This window comes from Tachypleus tridentatus, chromosome 13, assembly GCF_004210375.1.
Source record: "Tachypleus tridentatus isolate NWPU-2018 chromosome 13, ASM421037v1, whole genome shotgun sequence".
NCBI lineage: Eukaryota > Metazoa > Arthropoda > Merostomata > Xiphosura > Limulidae > Tachypleus > Tachypleus tridentatus.
In genome coordinates this window covers 251750011-251768389 of record NC_134837.1, presented here as the reverse complement: position 1 = coordinate 251768389, position 18379 = coordinate 251750011, and the positions used below count along the sequence as shown (strand labels likewise).

Sequence of the window (18379 nt, the reverse complement as noted above, 5' to 3'; positions counted from 1 at the left end):
CTTTCTGCCAACGATTCACAAGCTTCTGAATGCCACTTCTATAAAATTCTTGGGGCTTGGAGGAAAAGAATGTACGGAAGGTAGTTTTGATACCTTCATTTGTTCCAAGCTCTCTTTCATCAAGATAGTTCTGCAAAGGTTTATTACAATTAATGATGTGAAAAATTGGAGTTGGGTTAGTGTCTTGTCTAAACATTTTTGTACACGTCCTGCTACAAATTTTAGTCATTAAAGCCTTTTACAAAGACAGAAATGATGCACTTCCAATATTAAATTTTCGGACATTACTTACGGTATGACCTTATAGTTCGTTTAGTCTTAATAAACGCAAACTAGTGGTTTCCAGGCGATTTAAAATTCCTTTTTAATCTAATTTTATGGGACCTTATGGGATATTTCCATAACGATTTTTTAACTTAGAATTTTGTGATGAAACCATTTAGTGGGAAATGTAAAATATAGTTAACACACAGCTCACAAAACATACGTTATGAAACAAAAAGACCTATACTATTTCTGTGATGAAATTTCGCTCATATTAAAAATTTGGTTCTTAAAATGTCAGTGGATTATCATTATTTCCTCGTGAACACTGAAAAGTGCAATGTGAAAGTACGTGTGTTAATAACGTACAATTTCTTTGATGTTACAATTCTTAAAAGTATTGTGGGAAAAATGGATAGCAGATATCTTCATATATGTATGCTTATGGTCCAATACAAATAACTGTATGACAAATGAAATTCATGTGTTCTTCTGCAATACCAATTTACTGTTCAATTTTATGAACATCATGAATATTGGGCTTAAAAATAACTCCAATAAATTTGTGACAAAGTACACGTTTGCTACGTTAAAAAATCAGGTTTAGGAAAGTCTAAAGATCAAACCATGAACTTATTTTTAACAAGAAAACAACTGCAACTGTAACCACAATAACAGTCTTAAAGAGATCTTCATAAGGTGCTAATATTTTTCAACCTTTATAACCAAATAATCCCTGACAATGTTCTAAAGCCCCACTACTACTTTGGCCTATTTTCATTGATGTGCAAGATTTAAATTTGTTCACCCTTGGGGCAGTGATATCATATGGCATTTAAAAGTAGGTATTTATTTATCCATAGTTAGTACTTAAATTTTGTATCAATTCCAAAGATTAATTTTTGCATATTAAATTTATTCTCACGTTTTTATTTGCTGATTCTTTGTCACCTCTTTGCACACTTTCCATTTCTAATCAGATTTGAACATAATACTACTAAACAGAATATGAATATCCTCTTCACTGGTAATGGGTAAGTAAATATACGTCTTAGAAGACTGTTGAAAAACAAAACATTGTATAGTTTTGTAAGAAATGTTAAAGGATAAGGAACCAGTAGGAAAATATACAACAAAAAGGCCATTGGTAACACCAATAAAACAATTACCCACCTATCTCCTTTAACGTAGCTAATCTCCACATGAGGGTGCAGCACCCAATGTAACCACTAAGATTTCCATCCAATACTTAAAAATCAGGTTAAAGCCTAAAAGGCAGTAACCTAATTACATTTAACCTTGTTTTTACACTATGTAATTTCAGTTAATTTCCTCTAATTAGCAAAATAAATTACACTTTTCACTGCCTAGTTAGATATTTTTCTGATAGCATGCATTTTTTCTTCGAGTATAGGTATTCTTTTGTACTGAAGTTCAAAACATGTTAATACAAACAGAGCAGCAAATTTAGTGTAGGCTTATCTTTAACTTCAAAAGTACACTAAAGAAATCCAAAATAAGACTGACACATTATTTGTAAGCTATTAATGATTCTATTTGATCAGGACTAATACAGTATTTAACAAAGTACATTAAAAAAATTTAAATTCTAAATTTAGTACACTTTCTTGTTTCAGGTATTATTTACAAATGTTTATTACTCTTTACAAGTAAAATTTCTTCAAAACTCAAGTTTCTCTCATCCTGTTCAATAGTTATTTTAATACCTTAAAAATAATTATATAAAACTTTTTTTTTAATATAAAGAAAATTTACTTATGCTGAAAATGATATCATTTACACTAATTATCTCCAATACTTGATTTCTGTTAAATACTTCATGCAAACTGTATTTAAGAGCTACCTTGGTCAGTCATCCCCAACTTTGAAGACAGACTGGTGGGAGAACATTTAGTGAACACCACCTAAAACCAACTAATGAACTAATCTAGTTGAATAGTGAAGTTTTACAGTCATGCTTACATCCCCAAAGTGCTGCACACAGGGTGCAAACCACAGAAAATATAGTTGAAGAAAGCCAGTTGCAGGATTTTTTTCTCTGAACTTGGTTCTTGTTTCATTAACAAAAAAAAATCAGATTACAAAATAATTATTGATGTTTAACAAAAATAAAACCAGATTACAAAATAATAATCTATGTTTTATCATAGTCACCATTTCAGTATTCTCTAGCTCCTACACACACACACACAAAACTACAAGTTTCACATTTAAGTAAAAGCATATACATATAGATTTTCTAAAGATGTTGTGAAAATATGGTCACTAAGATAATTCACAATAAATGTTGTCTATATGAACAATTATATGTCGACAGTTATGGAATGAAAAACCTTTTAAAACATTACTCTACAAAGTAATTATTTGTATTTATAACGATAGGTACTGATATTTTCACCAGTATACAACAGTACTATATGTTCTATACTAATATTTAAAAGACACAAAACAATGACATCCATGTATTTGCCCTAAAATACTTGCACCCAATGTAAAAGAACAAAAAATTCCCAATATAACAGTAGAAAGTTACTAACAAAAAACCTTACAAAACTTGTTATAACCTAATACCATACACAGAAAGATAGTTTTTCTTAAGAAAAAATGTGAAAAAACTGAACATTACTAGAGGTTTTATTATATTTGACCAAGAATTTGTCTACCAAATACAAAAATTTCATGTAGTTTTTTTGTTTTTGTATGTACATAGAAAGACTACACAACATTTATATTATTTCACTATAACAGCACAACTGTCAGTTTTCTTACAAAACATACAAGTAATGGTGCATAAAATGTATGTACAGTAAAACAACATAACAAAATCTTGCAATGTTTTACTTAATGGTTAAAACAGCAATGTATTTCAGGTAAAATAACCAAAAACTGTTGCACGAGAGTCATATATAAGAATCTTATGGTTGATTTGCTACTTTTTCATCAGCATCTTCATGATTGGCACCTGTGTGCCACGTCAATCGCTCCTCATAAAATTTAATAACCACTTGAGGACATTTCACATTTGCTTGTTTTGCTGGTACCAAGTCAGCTTCATCACTTCCTTTCCTACAACACAGATAAATACGTTTGAGTATTCACATTTCAGTCAAGTAAAAAGACAGACACTTGGACTTACCAAAATGACCACTTTAAACAGAAACTTTACTAAACAAGTCCTGGAGCTATGCCCCCACTGAAGTATATTTACCATTCTAAACAAAAAATACTAATGATGCATTTTAAAATTAACTTTTACTATTGTTATACACTAATAATTTTGTTTGCAAAATAATGTTTTTAGAAACAATACAGAATTCATTCAAAACACAACAGCACCTTAGTTCAGTTTTCCAAGTTCGGGATTAGTAAGTTTATCCATTCTGACCTAATTTAATAACTGCAAAGCCAAATGATTAAATAAAAATCTCAGAACAGCTAAACTTTTATGTAAAAAAAGACAGTTAAAAAAATCAAATGATACATAGATTACATCTTATCTTCCCCATTACTATTACTGTAGAACTTCATGGTTTCTTCATACAGGGTGTTCGGAAAGTCACTGTGCACTTATATATTTATTAACAGACATGTTTCAATATAGAATACAGGATGTAAATATGAATGAATTATAAACAATGTTGAAAGTTACGCCCGTTGACATCAATACAGGCTTAGATCCTTCTTATTTTGTATCTAAACACTGCTATCAGTTGCTGGCTTGAAATAGATTGAATGAATATAATAACATACGATTACAAAACTGCACAGTGACTTCCCGAACACCCTGTGTATATAACTAAACCCAAGTCAAATAACAAATATTCTGGTTATTTCAAAATAATACATGAACATCATTAATTTAAAATATATTAGTAATATACATGTCTGCAGCTAATAATCTTCACACTGACTAATATACAATGTAGAATTAACATGATTTATTACAGATCAAAAACTAAACATTAAACACTGGCCACACCTTACCACTCAACATACAAAAAAAGCAGCCACACATTCTGATTCGATTTTGACCACAAATTCATAATTACTACTGAATATTTAATTTTTTAAAAACTGTACTTCAAAATGCACTTCTTGATGTTTTGGTAGTCAGAATGTACATGCCCAACTTTATACAAGTTACCATTCAACATGCAAGGGGCAAAATTAGTACTATGCTATTGGAATTTACCAGCTGAGTTCCCTTCGATTGAAGTTGACAACAATGACAGAGGAAAGTTTTACTGTGAAGTCCACATTATATCAGACTATGCAGAAAAAAATCATCTTTCTTAAATGGGCTCATTCCAATATGATGACCTATGTTTTCCATGATCACACTAAATCAAAGTGCCGTGTGAAATGCCAAGAAATACAGAATGTATAAAAGACAAAACCAGGCTAGAGCAAAACCGAAGACTTTTTAATCTATAATATCTGAGATAAATATTATTTAATTAGCTCAGCTCATGAAATTGAAGCTACCATCCTTTTCATGTCTGTATGGGTAATGGAACTCCAAACTAAAAATGGTAGATATTGGTGCAACTAACATCAATCTTCTATTTTTCACTAAGAACACTGTAGCAAGTGCAAAATACTAAAGTGATTGAAGGGCTCACTGGTGCACACTTTTATAGCATCATGTATGACTTTTATAGCATCATGTATGATGGCAATACAAGTACTGCTGTGAGTGAAGTAGTTCTGTTTAACATCCATGTTGAAAATTAAGGAATGATTAGGGTATCTTTTGTTGCCTGCAAGGTTGTAGACTGTTCATATTTTGCAAGCATTCTGTTAAATGTTAGAAGCACTAAAAGAACCGAACATTGCAAAGGAATATTTTTACCAACGTGTTGATTTTGCCACAGATGGAGCTGCAATCAACTTTAGAGCCTGGGCAGGCATTGCAAAAGTTGAAAAAGCAATTTTGATCATCCCAGTACATTGCATAGCTCATACAATAGAACTGGTTTCATAAGTTTCTTTTAAGCATGTGCTTGTCCTATAACAATTCATCAGTAGCCAGGGCTCGGCTGTTCAAAACAAGGTGGAAAATGCTGATAAAAGGGTTCCTACATATATAGGAAGCAAACATTGAGTGTACCATACAAATACAGCAACAGAAACACTACCCTAAGGTACACCCAGTATTGAATATACATTTGAATGCTGTCTTCAATAAATCAGAGTGCATTTGCTGCCTTTAAAGGTAAACTAAAGGGTTTTCTAAAACATCCAAGATCAAGAAAGAGGGTTCTCTACTTTCTTTTAATGTCAGACATCGTATGATCCTTGAGAGAATTTTATGAGACTAAATGCAACTCTAGAAGTGTTTCAAAGATACAGGAGATGCTATGGAACAACCTTTTTTAGTTTACTCAAGGACAGCTGGCAAGAAGACGTCACATTTCACCTTGGTATCACAGATGCAAAATGATATAACTACTTTTGGCACAGATACGGAGATCACAAGTTCCTTAATTGCTCATATGGGAAAAAGGTTTGGAGACAAATAACTTGCATATCCTGGCACTTTCAATGTAAAATATCAATACATGTTCAATGAACAAAACTCTTGAAAAAGCTCAATGATACTGAGATGTAGGCACTCTTAGTTCATTTTCAAGAATCACTCAATCTGTGCACATCATTCAGTTCAGATACAGTTATGAATGTTTGGTTTGTTTTTTGAATTTTGTGCAAAGCTACTCAAAGGTTACCTGTGCTAGCTGTCCCTAATTTAGCATTGTAAGACTAGAGGGAAGGTAGCTACTATTCACCACCCACTCCCAACTCTTGAACTTCTCTTTTACCTACGAATAGTGGTATTGACCATGAGCTTATAACGCCCTCAACGCTGAAAGGGTGAGCATGTTTGGTGTAATAGTGAAATAACAAGTCGAGTGCCTTAGCCACCTGGCCATGCCGAACCAGTTATAAATGAATGAACCAAAATAAAACATTTGTTATCCAGTCTGGACTCAGATAAAGGGTACAAATCTGAGGATTGACAATGCAGCAGTTCAGAAGAAAATATAAGTGCACATGAAAACTTTCCAACATTCATTGGTCTTGTACTCAGCCTGCAAGCATGGATTCAATTTATACAAATTACTTCATACAAATTTATAGAATGGGCTTCAACCAGATACTGTATTAGACCTTATTAGGATAATGTTACATACAACCAGTTTACAAAGAAAGAGAGAATGATCCTGCACCAGCCTTCTACTTATGGAGGTCAGCTAGCATCAGGTCAAAGTGGCCTTTAACAGCTGCATATGGGACCATGAAAGTAGCAAAAGGCAGATGTATGTACCTTTGAAGATTAAGCAATAATTGCTTTAGAAAAAAAGTGCAACTTAAATGATGCAATAGCAGAAAGTGAGGTAGATGATTATACAACAGCAGTTCAATGTAAAGAAGCCAGTCCCAAATAATTTCAATTATAACTTTTACTTTGTCATAATTAAAACTTAATTTTATGAATAGTTTAAGTCACAGTTATATACTTGAAACAAAATTGAAAATAAATGGGTAAAACTGAGAAGGCTAACCTCAATTTTCATTATGATAACTGTTAAATTTGGATAATTAATTTTGATAATCCTGAGTTTGTTTTAAAGAACAAAGTTAGGTGTTATTAGTTTGTTAAATTATAAAAAACTTAAATCCCAATATGCTTTTACAAACATTAAAAAATAAATTATGGAAGTGAGGTCCATTAAAACCCTTGTGGGTCTGGCAAATTTTTTCCTACACAAAAGTCAAGAAAATTAGGTGAAAATTAATATCTTGATTTGTGTGTACAATAATAAACAAAAAAAATTAAACTATAAGTGCCAGATATTTACTTAATACTTTGTAATTTGCTAGCAAAAGCAAACTGACAGTGCAAAATATTTTTGTATGTAGGTTAAATCTAAGATGGTTAAGTTCCCTGATGCAAGCAGGTCTGTCAGGTACTTGTAGCACACTGATTTAAAGACTTCATTAAGACAATGTAAGATGCCTAAAGATTTACTTACAATGGATGCCTAAAGAGAGTGCAGGTAGTTAGCTAATTTTACTATTTACACAGCTAATTTTAACCAAACAGAATAGATGCTTGTCATTTCTGTTTTAATGTACCTATAATCTGCATCATATTTTGGGCTTGTGCAACTCTACTAGTATAACATTAAAATGCCACAATCTATATACAACTGCTACATTGTACACCATCTAACACTTCAAATTAGAATCTTTAAAATAATTTTCTTAGCTCTGATTTCAGTGTCTAACCATAAGCTTTGCAATAAATAGGTAAAGCTGAAATGTTATCCTCACACAACTTGTCAATATAACAGGTTTCTATTTGAATCTTGTGTAAATAGACCACTTCTTCAGGTTCTCTTTTATAATTTCATTTTATTCATGGATTGTTTACTTCAATTTAAGAATAAACTATTTAACAGAGATTGAAATAAAGTCCTTAAAAGTTAACTCAAGAAATATACTTTTATGTATTTTTGATGACAAATAACTCACCACTTGATAAGAAACATAAGCTCCCCACTTGAATCAGTGGCACCAATGATTTTATCTGGCTCTAAGCCTCTGTCAAATCCTTTAGGCTTATTATCATCCTATGAAATTGATATACACTTGTAACAGTAGTTGTAACAAAGCAAGAAAAATTGTTTTTCAAAATGAAAATATTCAATTTTAATAAGAAAAAAACTACATTTTAACAGGGAAAAATATCCTTTGTGAAATGTAGTAGCTTCTAACACTAATCTAGCTCATGAGATTACAATGCATACATGACATGAAACTAATGTACACAACAACAAATTCAAAACATTGTAGTTTCATTGTACTTGCACATTTAAAACACTAAGGTGGGTAGATATGGACAAGGAGACTTAAAGGAGAAAGTAAAGTAGCCATTTTAACCATGAATATTTCCATATAATTGCATCTACATTAGTAAGACTTTGAAGTAGAAGAGAGAAATTTATGGTTCATACTTTGCACTTATAGGAAATGGAGTTGTTGATATTTGATAAATGCAAAGGTTCTGCATGGATTGCAAGTGAAGCTAGGAGATATACTCAGAACCTTGATGTAGACATAAAATAACATTACAAGAAACAAAAAACAATAAAACGGTCCAAGACCATGATATAATATCTTCAAAAATGTTTAGATACTTCTATTTCTTGAACTAATTTTTTACTTTGTGGTCGAAGATGTATTGTTAACAGTGAGGGGACTCAGCTGATAAAGCAATACATTATATGTTTATAGGTTGATATTTACAAAAATATAATTATACTGGTTCACTTTCAGCATTGTTCTAAACGTGTAGCTTACTCTGATTTGTAGTTATCACTTGTACATTCTTCAGTAACTTGTAAGTAGTAACTATTTATATTGATCTTTATGAATTATCTACCAACGTAACTTTTCAATAAAACTTCTCTGCAAACAGTAAACAGGAATGTATTTGTGAACTACCATACATACCTAATATGTATATAGAAATCAATAATTATGTCACAAACTATAAACAAGTCATTAAAACTTAAGTACTGCAGAAAGTACTGATAAATATACAGTATCCAATGTCCAACTTAGTACTACAGGTCCAAAATCCCTTTTCCCTTGTGTTTTAGAATTTGGAATTTTTTGGATTTTAGAACAAATGCATCTTCCCAGTAGGGTCCAGGACAGCACTCAATAATCATGCACAGTGATAGTTCCGACACCATATTTTCAGTAAGACGCCACACAGACACCACAATCAACCTTCCACAATAACCACACTTTCTGCATTATTGATAAACCTCAGATGTTTCCTTTTCCTTTTCTCACTGTTACCCATAGGGGTCTCTGCAGCTCTTTTTGACATTTTCACAGTGAAATTAAACAGTCACAGAATAAAAAATAAGATAAAAATATCAGCAAACAGCAGATATGTGTGACTAGTAAGAGTGCTGAGACACACCACCACATCACACCTGAGTAACGTGGGTATGGAGTTACATCAGCTGTTGTACTAATTCTCCACACCCCACGAAAAAAAAACTTCAGTTTTCGTAGCTTTTTGAATTGTTGATACGGGATTATAGACCTGTAGTATATATTGATACTTATCTTTTAGATATATTTCTCTACAAACACTTGTACTGCCCCAATGAAATATGAACATTCTCTGAACTATACGGTTCCCCCCAGTTTAATGTGCTGAACTTTTCCATTATGTCCAAAATTTTCGACACAGGTTTTAGTGTTAACCTAAAATACTATTGAAAATTTGAATATACACCACTGTTTAAGTTAATGGGAGTGTTATTATTTAGATGGCTTAAGTATAGTGTGGTTTAAATTTTATTTTTAAAAGTGATTGTTTATCACAAGTTTGTTTATATAGCTGTACAAATCATATGATGTGGAGTTCAAATATTGCAAATTGGTGCTTGTTGTATTACTGCATAATATTACTAGAATCTTCCAGGTTTCTAATTGTGTTGATCAAGTATTATGACATAAGATGTGGTAGCGTATAGAAAGTTCCAAGTCTAAACCTATACACATGCATAAAAAATGTAGTTAAAATTAATTTTAGATAGATTGACTTCCATCATGAGTTTAGCCATTAAGAGTGTATAGTGGCAACTTTTAAAGTAAAATTATCACAAATTGTATTCTAATAACAAAGTAGAAAAAATCTTGTTAAATTGTGTTTATGTAACTGAACCAGATTGTGTGGACTTTGACCAAAAAATTTAACTTTTGAGTTAAGCCATTTATATTGTATAGTGGCAGCTTTTAAAATAAAATTATCACATATTGTATCCTAATAAAGTAAAAAAAATCTTGTTAAATTGTGTTTTAAAGTAACTGAACCAGATTGTGTGGACTTCGAAAAAAAACAAAAAAAAACTTTAACTACACTATACACTACATGAATCAACAATCAATGGGTTAAAGCTCCAAATACATATATATGTATATACATTTGACTTGTTTTCATATATTATGTTAAAACAAGTGGACTGTGTGATGTTTGTTTATTGTTCAAATGTATCACCAACAACTCACAGACATCTACTGTAAAGAATCACAGCCCATCCAAACACAAAATCCAACAGCATTTGAAGAGGTTCAAAGATTTCCAAGATAAAATTAAGTAAAATTAACTTCTTACATCAGTTTTCTTCTTCTTCTGGCTTGAATTATCTGAATCATTTTCATCCATTTTCCTTTTTTTGTCATCATTTTGTTCTTCATCTTTATTTTTCCTGGAATTCTCAAATTCTGCTATAAGGTCTGGACAGTCAAGGTGTTCTTGTGGTTCCCAAGTATTTTCAGAACTGTTACGTAAATTAATAAAAATTTGTTAAACATACTTTGAAAAGTAAATCTCTACAGCAGCTAATAAATACACTAAATGTATCTGCTCAGCCTCCAATTTTAACAGAATTAAAACAATATAATGCTCAATGTATGTGATAATGGGACTCAAACTATTGAGTTTGAACAGGTTTATCTTGTAACTGTGTTAGCAATTTTCTATGAATTTCAATTATCTTTTATACAAGCTATTGAGTAAGCTGTTGAATGTTTAATGTAATTAATATTTTCCTATTATTTTCAATACTGAAATTTGCTTTATAGGAATGACTTGTGAAAGACCCAAAGGTTTTGTAATCACCACCAAATTTGCTATTGATCTTTAAGTATAATTTCAATACAACCAAATTTAGCAACATAAATGTCATACATAAAACATAGTACCATTAAAACAACACAAAAATTATTTGTACTAAAAAATGGCAGATTCAGGGGCAATCCTATAGTCCTCCTAACCATCTCGTGTTCATGTACCAATCTTCCAGGGACTACCAATTTTCATAAAAATGTTGGGAAAGTTTTGGACAATCCTAACACATTGAGTAACATGGTCTAAGTATGCCTCTATCTGTGATAACAGTATTTTAGAGCACAATTGTAACAATTATAAACCATTCAAAGCACCAACAGGTTTCAGCTAAAGTTAACATTTTATTAGGTTTAGTATGTCCCATCACATGAACATTTATTGTAATCATGACAAGTGATTACTTTGTCTAGAATTATGTACATCTTTCACATGTCTCTATGTTGCTTTTGCATATTAGCTGATTTTGTCAGATTTACTAATTTGTAAACATAGTTAAAAATGTACTGATTTAACTTTTGAAAGATAGAATGTTTAATACTCAGGGATGAAAATAACAATAGTTTGAAAAACATGGATGTTAAAATAGATTTTGGGAAATTAACTTAGATAACATTATACAATGTGTATCTATTGGATATATATAGTTAAATAAAATACCTTGTGTGCCAGTTTAACTGTGTACACTAACCCTATTCAAAGGGTTAATTCCTCTCAAATGATACTCGTTACTTGAAGATAAAGGCCAATTGTGATAACCAAAACTTCTGGATCCATCACTGTGCTAATGTTATCTATGATACATGCATGATATTCTAAGCATAATAAAAACTTTCATTACATTCAAAAGAACTTACAAGTACAGATCACAAGAAAGTAAACTACAAAGTTAAGCAAATGCTGAGAAAGAACCATCTGTTGTATTCAGAAGGTCATCAACCACAACTGTCTTTAAATGCGAGAAAAGAGCCAACTGGATAATTCTAGAAAAAAATATTTAAAGTAGAAAGTCAACCTACTCCAGATCCTGGGGTTTCACTTGAAACCACTTCTAGAAAAGACAAAGCTACCAGTGAATTCACTTGATTATCTACCCAGGAAGAAGTTTCCCAGTGATAAAAAAAATAGTGATAAGGGACAAGAGGTAATGCCATCTGTACACAATTGACTTCAGATAAGAGTAAACCAAAAATACTTGATGAGTTGGTAGCCTAGTGTAGTATTAGAACTGTTTAATGGACTCCAGAATCTAGGAAAGAGGCAGTGCTACAAGCCATATTTTTATGTTTTAATTTCAATACTTGCAGGACGGAGTTGCTAATAATGATAAAAACAATACAACAGAAAACCTTCAACTACTAGAAGTTAGTTCAGTGATTTAGAATTAAATAGTTGATAAGTGGATGTTTAAATAAAGTTAATCAGTAGGAGTTATTGGCTAATTTACTCATTAGATTAATGAAGCACTATTTGTTAAAGAAATTGCTGCTAAATATGATCAGTAAATAAGTCCTACAGTTCTTTCCGTAGCTGATTAAAAAGAATAAATCAACTTGTCATTGTTATGTACAGTGTTATTTTTGGTTTCATTTTATCCAATTAATCCAAATAGATCCACCCAATGACCAAACTCAGTACAGTTCTTTTATTATTTCAACTATCCTAGTAATAGAAATATTGCCATTATGTTTGATTGATGTTAAGCATAAGCCATACAATGGAATATTTGTGCTCTGTCCACTGCAGGTATCAAAGTTTAATTTTAGCATTATATATTTATTTTATTGTTGTTTAACGTTTTCACAACTTTAGGCACTGGAGAAAAAAACAAAGTCAGTCTTAGAAACATTACCCTTTTCTTTTAAATGTTCAGAAAAGAAAACCAGATATCTATTGATCAACATTTAACTTCTGAATCCATTCACAAGACAACTTTAATGGAAACTAGACTAAAATAATATCAAAGTCCATGCAATAACTATTGTAATAAATATATATTAAAATAAAAATATTTTTACTCTTTGTTTTGAATTTTACGCAAAGCTACACTAGGGCTATTTGCACTAGCCATCCTTAATTTAACAGTGCAAGACTAGAGGGAAGGCAGCTGATCATCACCATCCACCACAAACTCTTTTACCAACAAACAGTGGGACTGATCATCACATTGTAATGCCCCATGGCTGAAAGGGCAAGCATGTTTGGTGTGACAGGAATTTGAATCTGCAACCCTCAGATTCCAAGTCGAACACCTTAACCACCTGGCCATGCCAAGGCCTGTTTATTCTTTAATTGAGCTATTTTTTTGCTATATAGTGGACAATTTATTGTTTCCCAGTATTTATATAAATTTTACATTATATTACAAAGACAAAATTCATGCATGTCTTTTAAGTATACATTTCAGTACCCTTTTCTGAGTAACAATTTCTCAAAGTTTTGATTGGTTGTTTCATGTTTTATGGCATAAAGCAAGTAGGTTGTCAACCAACTAATAAAAGCTGCAAGTAAATTACAGTAAAATGTAAAGTTAAAATGAAACAATGCTTTAATAAGTAAAAGACAAAGATTTAAAAAATCCAATGACAAATAAAAGATTAAAAACACTCAAACTGGACAGTGTCACTATCACCAATGACACTGTCCAACATCAGGGTTAAACCCTTGGAAAAACATGCATCTAAAATGGTGCCACCATTCACAGTTGTAAAGATAACATGAAAGTAAAATGTAGGCAATTGTGACTTGAGTGTCAAAGGTCACACTGGTGGATCAGACCCACACAAAAGAAAAGATGTAAAAAAACAGAAAACAATATGACTAATGACACAAGACAACTTCCTTCCAGTCCTAACAAACACTGCATGACCACTATACAATGGTAGGTTTGATGTGGAAAAGCTTGTTATGAAATTGCTATCCTCAAATCACACAATTCGCATAAAGCCAGATCCTGACCACAGGACCATAATCCATACAAGTCTATCACAGCCGTAACAATGCCAGAGCAGATGGAATTATCTGCAGTATCAGGAAGCTTATTCCTGTGGATACCAAGATAGGCAGATCCTGATCACAGGACCATAATCCATACAAGTCTATCACAGTTGTAACAATGCCAGAGCAGATGGAATTATCTGCAGTATCAGGAAGCTTATTCCTGTGGATACCAAGATAGCCAGATATCCAGAGAAGCTTGATAGTAACAGAAGACAGGTATTTCTGAATATTGATAAAATAGGATGAGAACATTAAGTGATTCCAGGGCCAATAGAGAGAGTCAATGTAATTAGTAAGGTCAGAATACTGCTTTACATGACCCAAGGTAAGAGAAATGACACGCATCTTGGCAGTGAACACAAATTGTAGAGGGGATAGTGTGAGCAACCACCATGCAGAGCCTACAGTCACCTGATTTTGAGCCATCCAGAAAGAAACAGAAGAATGGTTTAGAAAATTTTTGGCAAAGAGGAGATGGTATTTCCAAAAAGGAGTATTAGCCTCCTTCCTCAGATGTTATAAAGAAAGGTCACAGGTGGGGATGGTAATTAGTCAAGGTTGGATGGACTGATCAGACTCATTAACATAATTCAATAATAGAACCAATTCAGCTAGCTACACCTAGATACAAAAGCCCAAAGGAGGAGTGAAAGACTGTTCTGAAAAAGAACAGCCTACTGTTCGAAAAGTGTTAGCATACTGCACAGAAAATTGCAAGTAGTAGAGGTGAAAAGGAGATTCATGGAAATCAAGACTGGCAAAGTGTGGAAAGCCTCTACACCATCTGGGATTTCAGCTCAAAATGGCAGAGGGTCTGGCAAAACCTCAAACAAGAGATTCACAGTCCAGCTTGGAATGTACAAAAGCATCATGTTGAATACAGAACAATCCATTCCACAAGAGACGAAACAAAGGACACAGAGGATTTTCAGTGCCTTTATATACTTAACACAAAGCTGCTTAATGTGAGAAATAAAGGCAAGTTTATGGTAAAAAAAATAAGCCCCCAAAACTGCCTCAGGAGCCATGTGAAGAGCAATACAACCAAAACAAGAAAGGTGCAAGTCATCAACATTAAGACTGTTGAAGAAAATCACACTGGGTGGGCAAAAGAAGGTTGTTTTATTCAAGATCTTACAGATAGCTAGTCAAAGCAATTGGATGATAATTAGAAGGAATCTTGAAATTTTTCCAGTTTCTGAAAAAGGAAGAACAGCCTTGCACCAAGCATCTGGAAATATTCTTTTGTCAAATCCAGTTAAAAACAAGAGCAAGAGAGATGGTACAGCATCTCATAATGAACGTTATCAGATCCAACTCATAAGCTTGGTCTTATTCAGCAGGGGAAGAAATACTCTAAATTTTCAGCAGGACACATCCTGCTGGACAGTGAATCTTGCCAGACATTTGAAATTTTAGCAGGACACCTCAAAATTGTCACCAGACATTACCAAAAACAAGAAATCAAGTAGAGACAAGTACTATATAAAACAATCATTTTATTTATGGCACTGAAACATTATTTCAAAGCAAGCAGCAACAAGCCTTGTATCCATTAAAAATTACATCAATCAAACTGGTAGATTTAGTCATCCAGCACTAAGACATCAGCTGATTTAGACTCAGTATCTCTGTTGTCTCTACGTATGCGAGTTCCATGTGGACTCACAAATCATCTGGTTTTTTACTGTCCTTCCACCAGGATTCTACAGACTTGCACAGTAATTCTTTGCTTGCAAGATCACAGGTCTTACTCTTAGCTAATTTTATTGTCATCAAGTCATTAAGAGAATCATTTATTAGTTTGGACTGCCAGTCATCCTTAATAACTGCCATCTGGGAAAATCCACGTTCTGGTTCAGCAGAAATCGCCTGCATGAAGCATACCAAGGCCAACACTGTTGATCCAGGGAAAAGTTTACAGTCCTCAACAGTAATTTAACTTAACATGTGGGCCCACAATTCACTTGCACTACTAGCCAGGGACACATCTGATTTGGCAAGTCTTGTAGCTTTGAGCAGTGTCTCATGTAAGTCAGCTTGGCAAATATCAGCTGCAATGTTGAAACCCTTAGCTTCTAGCAGAGCACCAAAGTCATCCAATAGTGTCTGGAGTTCATTATGGCCATAAGATGACAATGCTTCTTTGCTTTTAGGCCAGTTGCTTGGTTCAAAAATTTGAAAGGCACCAATAAAAGCCTTATCAAATTCTTCAAATCTCTCATCCAGATATGTGACAATTTTACCGATGAAGATGGCAGTTTCTTCAGCCACAGATTGAGCAACTGTCTCTTGTAGCACTTTCTGAGCCTCTGGCCCTTGTCTGACCACTAATAGCAGTCACCTTTCCTCTATGTAACCACTTGCCAGTTTGTTTACATGTTGTGAGCTCTAACAATTTTCTGGGATCTCTCAACAGATTGCCCAACTTCTCTTTGCAAACAGCAAGTTTGTCAGAAACAGTGTTCACAGTAGCAGAATTGTCTTGCATTTTGAGACAAAGAGATGTCAAAACAGGCAGAACTGCCAAGAGTATGTTCATGTACAGGAGGAATTTAAGGCTTGTCAAAGTACTGTATAATCCTGTAGCTTTCTATCCACGTTCCCCTTTCTCATGCAGTTTCACTTGATACAAATGCGCTGCTAAAACTGGCCAGTTATAAGAAACTGACTCCAGAACATGCTCTTTGTAGGCCACCCACCAGGTTCCTGTCCCTTTTGTTGGCTTTCTAACAATGTTGTTGGCTTTACCAGCTTCTTTCAGGCCAGCCCAGTTCTGTGGCAAATTGTCATGAAACTTCCATAGGTTTTCTAAAAAGGTTTGGATACTATCAAGGTAAAGGATGTCCTTGATGGTCTTCTTAATTGCAAGTTCCAATCTGTGACTAACACAGTAGATCCCTATCCAATAAGGATTTTGCACCTTCAATCTGTTGACAAGTCCTTTATTTGTTCCAAAATTGACAGCTGCCCCATCAGCTGTTAGGCATACAATTGATTCAAGCCAGTCAGGAAACTTACCATATATGGACAATGCTGCAAGTACAAAAATTAGTACCCAATATTAGTTACTTTCTGTAAAAAGAGTAAATTTGTACTTTAGAAAATTCAATTGCTCCATTATCTATTACGTTAGTTGTGCTAGGTTAAGCTCCAATTCTGTCAGTGGTAAATACATGGTTCTTCTTGGTTTAAATCAATTGAAAAATGCTAGAGTTTTCACCGATGTATATTAATAATGGAATGACTATGTAAACCTGAATTAAAACACAAATGTACATGAAATATTGTCCATTTTAATTTTTCTTAATTAGGAATTCAGGATAAATTCAGAAAATTCTCATCCCAAGTAATTAAGAAACCTTTACCTGAACTAAGTGCCTGTAGCAAGTGTTCAGAATCAGCCTTCTCAACTGACTGCAGACACAGGAAGTGGGTTACTGGATAACAGTCACTCTCCAAGTATCTTGAATAGATTATCTCCTGCTCAATGTTGGCAGTGTTTGTTGAGCCATCAGTCATAATGCCAATGAATAATGAGGTGTGCAGACAAGATCTGACATTAATTCTAATTGTTTCTGCAATATACTTTGTAAAGATATCTGCTTGTTTGTCATTGGCATAATGTTCTGTTAAGTTCATACCAAAGTTGTGCTCCTGCAGCAACAGAAGATCTTGAAAATTGCTGAATGGTTTGGCATTCAAACCCATATAAAGGGCAGTCCTGAACACCACAAGCAAACAATCTTTCTCAGTCTGGTTAAGTTTGCTCAATTCTTTCATCATGGGAGTTAAATCAGGTGTTTTTTTTGCTGTCTTAGTTTGATAACTTAGACTGTGGGGGCGACTGTTTTCATGCTCCTTAATAGCACTTGCTCTTAGGTTGGAAGATCCTGTTATGAAGGTGTTCTTCTGCCTTCCACTACTTTGGTCATATTCCTGACAAATTGAGCAAAACATCAGTCCGGTAGTGTTATTATACTCCAGCCATGGTCGGCCTCTATTCTATTCATCCTGGAAACGATGAGTAGGCTTAGCGCCAGTACTAGCAGTAACAGTCTTTGCTTTAACACTTGGACTTGGGTCAACAAGCTTGGGTTCTTTCACTCAGGGTTCCGTAGTATTGTCTTCTGATTCATTAGTCTTGCTCATGAAGCCAAACTGAAATAGATTGTGAGACTTTCCCAATTTTTTTACTCTCAGACGCCACAGTCAGGTCGTCATGAATGTTTGTTTTTTACTCTCAGACGCCACAGTCAGGTCGTCATGAATGTTTGGCAGTCACGTGACTATCCAGGACAGCATGGATAAAGCGACCTAAAAAGCATATTTTGTGAGCATTCACGATAGTTTTTTAAAAATTTGCTTTTTTTTTGTCTT

At 33.3% G+C, this 18379-nt stretch overlaps 1 protein-coding gene across 8 annotated transcripts in view; it reads right to left on the bottom strand.

Annotated features, from left to right (window-relative positions):
• Window positions 1–1797: 1797 nt before the first annotated feature.
• LOC143240059 (chromobox protein homolog 1-like) overlaps window positions 1798–18379 on the bottom strand; it is a 39640-nt gene continuing 23058 nt past the window's right edge. For all 8 annotated transcript variants that reach the window (XM_076481890.1, XM_076481894.1, XM_076481892.1 and 5 more), the window contains 3 exons: window positions 10487–10652; window positions 7822–7919; window positions 1798–3351 (listed from right to left, as the gene is read on the bottom strand). In XM_076481890.1, the coding sequence (XP_076338005.1) occupies window positions 3201–3351; window positions 7822–7919; window positions 10487–10652 (415 nt within the window). In that variant the 3' untranslated portion in view covers window positions 1798–3200. The remainder of the gene's footprint in view (window positions 3352–7821; window positions 7920–10486; window positions 10653–18379) is intronic.